Source organism: Acartia tonsa, chromosome 8, assembly GCF_053477335.1.
Source record: "Acartia tonsa isolate MP-2025a chromosome 8, ASM5347733v1, whole genome shotgun sequence".
NCBI lineage: Eukaryota > Metazoa > Arthropoda > Copepoda > Calanoida > Acartiidae > Acartia > Acartia tonsa.
In genome coordinates, this window is record NC_137267.1 from 47,711,440 (window position 1) to 47,721,148 (window position 9,709).

General features: G+C 32.6%; 1 protein-coding gene across 1 annotated transcript in view; it reads left to right on the forward strand.

Moving 5' to 3' along the window:
* Window positions 1-239: 239 nt before the first annotated feature.
* LOC145327151 (uncharacterized) overlaps window positions 240-9,709 on the forward strand; it is a 28,901-nt gene continuing 19,431 nt past the window's right edge. Inside the window, exons 1-2 of the mRNA XM_080170718.1 lie at window positions 240-513; window positions 2,309-2,377. Of these exons, the coding sequence (XP_080026844.1) occupies window positions 457-513; window positions 2,309-2,377 (126 nt within the window). The 5' untranslated portion in view covers window positions 240-456. The remainder of the gene's footprint in view (window positions 514-2,308; window positions 2,378-9,709) is intronic.

Consider the following 9,709-nt stretch of genomic DNA (forward strand, 5'->3'; position numbering starts at 1 on the left):
AGGAATCTAAATGGATAAGACTATGGCCAATAAATTGTTGTACATCTTCAATGATTATACACTTAACTTAATGAACAAACAAACCAACAAAAAAAGTACCCAAAGCCGTAATACCAACGAATAAGAAAACGCTATGATAGAACTTTGGGGACTAGTATAATAAACAGCCCATTGTCCCCTCCCTTCCTGGTTAAGTATTCACAAATCATGATTAATTTTCAAATATAAATTTCAGAAAAAAAAATGTTGTGAAAAAAATCCGCATAAAACTCAAACAGTCAAACACAAACAAAAAAAATCCATGAAAAACATTGAGTTGTGAAAATTGCGCAAAAAAATTGTGTGTGTGTGTGTAGTGTATGATGCACACATAAATTAGGACATTTTTGCACACCCAGAAGTTTAACCAGAATTTGCACGCAATTTTATTGAGGAGGAGGAGTGTTTTGGTGCAAAATGGAGCGAATTGTTTTATTAACAGCCACACAAATTATCCATCATGCATATGCAGCTGTAAGTTTTTTATTAGCGAAGCTACTTTATAATTCAAATGTTCTCCGTCCGTTAGACACGAATTGGGAGAAACGTGATTTTCTTGGCTCCTATTTAAGATAGAAGACTGAAACTTTTTGTGAACATTCCCACCATTATTTAGCATAATTAACTTTAAAACATCCATGGCGGTCGGACTGGTTTTTAGCAGGTTTGTGGCTATTTTTATGTTTTTCCACAAATTGCTTGAAAATGGAGCGAATTGTTTTATTAACAGCCACACAAATTATTAAGTTTTTTAAAATATTTCTAGTAGCTAGGCTACTCTATAATATTTTTATCTGTCCGTCTGTCTGTAACGCTATGGGAAAATAATAATTTTCACTGTATTTGTTAGAAATAGACAGCTGAAATTTTTAGTGAAGATTCCTATGACATATGCGCAACTGATCTATGCATTGTTTTGTCCTACTCTGTCGGTAATGCTTTTAATAGATATAAACATACTTCTTTAAGGTTTCGTGATTTTCTTGTTTTCGCAAATTATCTAGCAGATATTAAGCTATACTGGAAAGAATATTACAAAAGTGTGAGAAAAGGGGGGTATAAAAATATTATAAAAGTGTGTAAAAAGCTTATAAAGAAGTCAGTAAGAAGGGCTTTAAACTTTTTTTTCCAGGGAAGAAGGGGATATTGAGCTGAACAACTTTGGGGACTTTTATCAAATTTTGATTGGTTGTTTCATTAAGTTGAGTGTCTAAACATTTTAACAACTTAGTGTAATCTACAGAAGGGGTAATTTTGTTTATCATTATATGTTATTTAGTTGTAAGTTAATTTATTTGCCATTGTCATATCCCTTTAGATTCCAACTTTTTTTCAACAAAGATTCACAAAGTTAGAAAGGATTAGGATTACAGACCAATCCTTATATAATCCTATTATATAAAGTTGTAAGCTTTTTTAGTCTGAAGCGAAGAATCTCGTTAACCGCCAAAACGATATGGTTCTCCTTTGCAGTGTAGCTACTTATAGGTTCTTGGAAGATTAAAATCGATTTTGGAGGATAGTATTTTGGGTTGTCGAATTCACTCCCCCCCCCCCTCTCAAGTGTCCCTAGAGGCCTCCTAGGGCGTAACCGTTAGTTGAAGCCAAATTGATAATACTTTTTAAAAAAGAATATTTTGTGGAAGATTAATTAATCCTTTATTTTCCTAACGCTGTTGTTAATTTTTTTTCTTCAAATGATAAAATTTGTTTTTTTAAGAGAAAAATGTGAAAGTTTTTCTTTTTATTTATAACTTTCGGCTACTTGAGGAGGAGAGAGTCGAATTTAATAACCCTATTTCTTATTTTAGATTTTAAAAGAAAAAGTAAAAAAAAAATTTTATTGGGGGAGGGGGTGCTCCCCCCCTCATTTTTTATTTTCGATATAAAATTTTTTAAAAAAATTTTTGGGGAGATTTTTCATTTTTTGGGGGTTGGGGGTGTCCCACCACCCAGGAAAATAGACAGACACACAGACAAACATCCTGTTACTTTAGTATAAGGATTTCGGGAAAACTTCCTTTCGTGGCAACGCCCCTTAAAGGGCGATTCGTCGTATTTTTAAAATGGCTTTTTGTAGGTTATTTTAAGTTTGGTTATATTGGGTTAGGTGATTGGCCCCGCAGGTTTAGAGCCCCCCGCTTTATGACCTCATGAGAAGCTACATTGTAAAGGAGAACTATATCGGTTCAGCAGTTAGCGAGATCCTTCGGTAAAACAGGTTGTAGTCACTGGAAGAAAAGGGGCTAACAAAACTTGATTTTTTTAGGCCCCTGCAGCTTTTTGTCCAATGCCCGGTGCAGAGTACTATGACAGGGACAATGATGAAACAATACAGGTACGTACGTACATCCTTATTATACATTAGCGCAGCTACGAACCTAGCCTCTAGGGGCTAGACAAATAGACAAAAACCATCACAAGAACCGTATAGCTATAGGGAAAATCACATTTCTTCCTTGTCCGTCGGTCTGCCAGTCATTAAACCACTAATTTTAATCTACATGGGTAATTTTGTGTTTTATCATTAGGGATGTACATCAATTTATCTGCCATTGTCTTATCAATTTAGATACTATTAAAGTGAACAGCAATTTGCAGCTAAATTATTCTGTATAAATATATATAATGATATAAAGAGATAGTTAGGATGATTTACTATAAATTGGAATTGTGTCCTATCTTCATTTAGATGCTTGCATTCACAAAATAATAAGGGACACCAAGTATTTCAAATTATTCTAACTTTAACTTGTGACTGCAATTAGATTTAACAGACCAATTAACCAGAGAGAGAGGGGATAATGAACCTTTTTATAGTTCCCAAAGTTTTATAATAACGTCTACTTATTCGTTAACTTAATAGCTTTGGGGACTTTAGTGAATTTTGATTGGTTGAATCATCAAGTTTAAATGTTTAAATGTTTCAACCACTTATTTTAATCTACAGAAGGGTTAATTTTGTGTATCATCATTGGGGATGTATATAAATTTATCGGCCATTGTCTTATCCCTTTAGATCCCTAAGAAAATTGGCTATTCTTGTAAAAACAAGTATCATGTGTGACGTCATAAAAATACGTATAAAAAGGAAGGATGAGAGGAGAAGGGGCAAGGAAACCCCTAAAAAAGAGATGGATAATTGACGTGTTTTTTTTATTTCACACATGACACTTTCGCTGTTCCGACAAATACCTTTAGTTTAAAAAGTATGCAAAAAAACTAAACTGCTGTAGTATCCTACCAGAATGCAAAGATGAGCATGCTAGGCCAGGGATCTGAAGGGATAAGACAATGGCCGATAAATTGAAATACATCCCCAATGATGATACACAAACGACAAACTTATTCATTCTGAAACGTTTGGACACTTAATAAACCAACCAATCAAAATTCACTTAAGTCTCCAAAGTTATAAAACCAACCAATAAGAAAACGTTATTATAAAACTTTGGGGACTATTGTAATAAACAGCCCACTATCCCCTCCCTCCCTGGCATGCTATTTCCTTATTTACCAACTGACACTTGTATTCAGTATTATATCTACATCATATATTGGCTAAGGAGAGGCTTTTGTTTATTTAGAGGCTTCTAAACAAACAAGTATAAGTTAAATGCAAATATTGATCAACTTAAGGAAGCGCTGGAAAGTGTCTGTGTGAATTTATAAAGATACGTCTATAAAATAGTGATGAGTGGATGAGTGTGAAAGAAACCTCTAAAAAGATATTGGTAATAGACGTATTTTATGACGTCATACATGACATTTCCAGCGCTTCCAACTTAAGTCTTAAGTTTTTAAGCATTTTTTTTTTAAAAGCAATCTTGTAAAAATTCAATATTCACTCCCTATCATGCCTCATAAGTTCTTTTTTAAATACATAGTTTTTTTTTAAATTGGTGAACAATATTTAGCAGATAAAATATAAAAAGCGAAAAAGTTTCTCTAAATGATTGCAATTTTATGCAAACAAAATGATAAAAAGTTGCCATTGAGTTATTTATATTCTTGCAGCAGACAGTCGCCTAAATCTATCTGTTTAACTTTGTCTCTTTTAAATGGATTTAGAATATAATGGATATTATTACAGGGGAAAAATTGTCAACTATTTAGCTTGCTTATATGAAACTCGTTGGTCGACAGTTCCTTCATCCAGAAGGAGAGGTGAGGATGGAGTAAAGTGAGTGGAAGGGAGGAATCGTTATTTTAGCCCGCTGCAAGTTTCATTTAAAAAGAGAACATGGAAATCTTGTGTAAGATCCAACTAAAAATATATTATTATCTTAATTTAACAGTAATGTATTGATAGAAAAATGAGCTTAAAACATGCCTAAATTGTCAAAAAGAGTTGTGACGGACGGACGTATAGAGCGTTTTAGAAAAGCTTTGCTTTACAAAAACTGGTTGTTTATTGAACTATTCTGAATTTAAATGGTCCCCGAACGAATAGAATAAATATAAATGAGAACATCGAACATTTCTTTTATATTCTTGATTTAAGTTTTCTGTTTGTATATTTCCCAATTTTTATAAGGGTTTGCTATTTTGGGTATTGTTATTCTTGATTTCTACATTTCTGAATTCAAATACAGTACATGTTGCCAATATAATAAATTAGATTTTAGAACAACGAAAGCAATGTATTGTATAGTGTGATAATTTGTTCTGTCAAAGATATAATGAAGGAATTAAATTTAGAAGATCTAGATATAATTTACTACTCACTTTTCTCCATACGTCTAATAATTGTATAATGTGTATGAATTCAATGAGATTGGAATAAAACAAATTTAAAGCAGTGGCGTGTACAACGATTCACCAGGGATGGGGGAAAGGGCGTTTAACCCCCCCTCTCCCCACCCCAAGAGGCACCCACAACATTTTTTGGAAATTACTAAGACATTACCCGATTTAATAGCAATGACATCCTTTATCCCAAGATTACTGTCATAAGCCTTATAAAATGTCTAGCTCAAAATGTAAAAATGTAAAATACAATCAAATGCTTTTCACAATTCGAATATGTTTATTTATACATACCATTAACACAGGGATCTAAAGGGATAAGACAATAACCGATAAATTTATGTACATCCACAATGTTGATACAGAAACTTACCCCTTCTGTTAAATACAATTAGTGGTTGAAACGTATGGACATATAATTAACTTAATGAACCAACCAATCAAAATTCCATTAAAGTCCCTAAAGTTATTCAGCCAACAAAAAAAATGTTATTTTAGAACTTTGGAGACTAATGTCTTTAATTTAATGTCAAGAGATACTTTTACTCAACTATGTCAATTCAGTGAGGGTTAGGACATTGGGCTGTTTATTACACTAGTCCCCAAAGATTTCTTATTTTTTAGCCTTACAACTTTGGGGACTTTAATTGGTTGGTTCATTGGTTGTGTGTCCAAAGGGTTCAAGCACTAAAAGTAATTAAGAAGGGGTATTTTGTATATCATCATTGTGGATGTATTACATCAATTTTGTTGACCATTGTCTTATTCCTTTAGATCCCTAATGTCAAATACTAGTGGATGCTCATCTAAACAAGGATGACAACATCCATAAAAGCGACGGACCGACCATAATTATAGAAAACCTTCGCTTTTAAAAAGAAAATAAGCTCTCTTTTAGAATAAAATTATGTGCAATGCATTAACTATTTTCAATTTATAATTCAATGTTGAACCATTTCTAGGCCTCCATGTTGAATCTAATTCTAGTTGTAATGCAATCAAATGCCTTTCACAGGTCCAAATATGTTGACCTATTGAAGAAATGTAGAGATAAATTTTCTAAGTAGTGCAGTCATACTTCTCACTGATCTTACTAATGCACTAAAAAAACTGAAGTCCGTCCATTATTATATGTTTATTTAACAATGAGAGACTTGTATAAAGAAGTATTTTTATGAATATAAAAGTTAACACCAAAATTTTAGTATTCCTATCAATTTTACTTGAAATCTATAGATATATCGGCTCACATAAAGGAGACTAGCACCGGTGCTAGTTTCCTTCATTCTACACCATTTGGTGCTAGGGTTCTTCATCCTTAAGATTTACAAGATTTCTAATAGTAGGAGGGATTTTAGGCCGGGACATATTTTGTGTGAGAAAGAGGGAGGAGAAATTTATGCATTACTAGCGGCTACGCCCCCTAGAAGCCTCTAGGGGCACTGCACTATCTTAAATTAGAGTTTCCAAGGAGTTATAAAAATTATTTTTTGGGGGAGAGGGGGGTTAAAACACCCTCTCGAAAAATAGTTTAAAACCTTCCCAGGACCTTTAAGAAGCTTCACTGTAAAGCAGAACAATATCGGTTCAGCGGTTAGCGAGATCCTTCAGGACAGACAAAAAACGCTTACTACTTTATATAATAGGATTAATACATAATACAATTAAGAAGGGTCAAAACATTAGGTGCTAGCTTTCTTCACTTTAAGACATTTGGTGCTAGCTTTCTTCATTCTTCGATTTCGGTGCTAGTCTCCTTCATGTGAGCCGATATATCAAAACTGATTACTTGAGCTTTTAAAAAAAATTTGTGAGTATATTAGGTCTGTTTTGTAATCATTATGGCCAAATAATGATACAACTTATAATAAATATATGTACTTTATAAAATTCAAATCTTCTTGTTTACTTTGTTTAAACCTATTGGGTCCAATCCAGGGATCTAAAGGAAAAAGACAATGCCCGAAAAATTGATGTACATCCCCAATGATAATACTCAAATTACTCCTTCTGTAGATTACACTTAGTGGTTAAAATTTTGGACACTCAACTTATGAACCAGCCAATCAATATAAGTCGCTAAAGTTGTAAAGCCAACGAATAAGAATATGTTAATATAAATTTTGAGGACGTGTGTAATAAACAGCCTAATGTCCCCTCCCTCTATGGATGCAATCAGATTCCTTTCATATGAGTCTAAATATGTTAAACTATTAAAGTAATGCAGCTGAAACTTTCACTGTTAATATACCACAGAGTTAAATAGAATAGATTGATTTACTGCAACTTAGGAATTTAGGAAAGAGTAAATTAATCTATCTAGAGAATACTAATTAACAAGAAGACAACATGCTTAAAAGCGAAGCTCTGAAATGGTAGAACAAACGAACATTAACACTTGTAGAATGTCAAAACTGAATATAAATATGCAAGTCTAAACAAAATTGTAAGTATATTTTTTTGCAAAACTGCTTAAATAAAGGATAATGTTTAAGGGCATTATTTGGACTTAATTGTAGAGATGCTTCGCTTCTAACATTATACTTTGATGTAATATGAATCATTATTCTCATATAACTGATATTAAACTCATTTGCCAATGTTTTATTCAAGTCCTATTCTTTGAACAGTAAAAGAATCAAATTCTATTATACTCAATGTGCACTAGGACTTAATACAGGGGTACCCATTAAATAAAGTCACTTATCAGTTAAAATGTGTAATTAGATTTTTTCATACAGTACCTCTTTCATTATTTTATCAGTAGGTACTTGAATTTTAAGCTTAAAGACCACTAAATTGATAGAAAAAACAGGAAGGGTGTGGGAATTAGGCTGTTTATTACACTAGTCCCCAAAGTCTTAAAATAACGTTTTCTTATTCGTTGGCATAAAGACCTTGGGGACCTCTGTTAAATTTTGATTGATTTGCTCATTTAGTTGAGTTCAAACGTTTTAACCACTATTTGTAATCTACAGAAGGGGTAATTTTGTAAATCATCATTGGGGATGTATATCAATTTATTGGCCATTGTCCTGTCTCTTCAGATCCATGTAGGAAAAATATCTAGTTTTATAAAAAGTCTGGATCATGGAAAGAAAACGAAGTTTCCGGTTTCGTCGTTTTTTCACAGTAGCCTTTCTCCTATTTTTAGCCCCTGCGGGGGGCTCTAGACCTGCGGGGCAATCATTAACATTTACTTAACCTAACCTAACCTAAAAATAACCCTTCAAAAGCTACTGTGAAAATACGATGAAACCGGCAACTTCGTATTCTTTCCATGATCCAAAAGTCTTATTTGTTATTTGACTGCACTGACCCTGTAAATTTGAAAAGTCAAAAGGAAGGGAAGAATTAAAGGGATACCCTTTTAAACTTTTCCAATAATTGAATATTTTAAGATAAAAAAATATAGAAAAGACTATATATTAAAAAGCTACTAGGTATATTTTTTACCATAAAAATCAGTCCAAGTAACATATATTTTCTTTTATAGAAAGTTGGAGCCTATTTTTTACTGTATAGATAATCTTTCAACATTTCGTAGAGAAGGAAATGGTATTTAATATTACTTGGATGTTACTCCAGATTTTCATATTCTCTAATAAAGTGAAACTCGCAGCTGGCTTGGATGTTAGCAACCTAAATTGACGGCAATTTTTTCCCTGTCATAATATCCATATATATTTTATTTCTGTTGAGTAGGAATAGTTAGGCTAAGGGTGATGCATTAGCATGAAATGATCAATAGTGGGGGTTTATTATTTGTATTCTCACCCAGGGGTCTGAAGAGATAAGACAATGGTCAATATATTGATGTCAATCCCAATTGATGATACACAAAACTAAACCTTCTGTAGATTAAAATTGTTTGGACACGTACACCAAACTTAAATAGTCAACCTACCAGAATTCAATGAAAGTCCCCAAAGTTGTTAAGCCAACGAATAAGAAAACATTATCATAAAACTTAAGGGACTAGTGTTATAAACAGTAAACACCTTAATATCCTCTCCCTCCCTGTGATGTAAGGCTTAGCTGTGATTTTTTTTCATTTGAACCATGATTTTTTGAATTACAATAAAAATGCTAAAATTGCTGTACAAATATTAAGTGACTGTTATTGATCATTGGTAACTTCTCCATGCCTTTATAAACTTTTTCTTGAAATGGTGATTCCTACAATAGCAGATACTATATTATCACAGTAAAAGTATTGTTTTGATTGAGAGTTTGCAATTTTTTATTTTTTATTTTCATTAAGGTTTAGTGATTCTTTACCTACGTCACTTTATTTAATATTAGCCATCTATAATACAAAGTAGCTTGATGTCTTTCCGTCTGTCTGTCCCTTAAGATCACGGTAACCACTGAACCGATCGGATTATACTCTTCAGGGAATATAACTACTGGTCCTGTGGTGATTTAAGGCAATTTCCCCCAAACCCCCGCCCCCCCAATTTTTTTAATTTTGCGAAAATTTGCGATTCATTGGCTTTTTTTCCGCTGGGTATTTCGATTAATTAGCATTTTTTCCGCTGCACAGTGGGCCAGAATGGCCCAAAACATTTCAAAATTCAATAACTCGAAAACTATTGGTTTTACAGAAAAAATTGTAAAATGTGAAATGTCTATCTATGCAAAAACTAAAAGTTTGCTTATTTGTGTATACTCAGTTTTGGGGGAATTTTCGCGGATTTTTTTTTCAATTACTACTAAACTTCATTTTACAGTTTCAACATCAAAAGAACACTTTCATATTTTTAAATTTTAAGCAACTTTGCTTTTATGTACAATTAACCTCTGACCACTCCTTCATGTGGTTTTTGTGAATTTTTCGCGGATTAAAAAAAAATTATTACTAAACTTAATTTTACAGTTTTATCAAGAAAAGATAAATATTATAATTTCAAATTTTAAG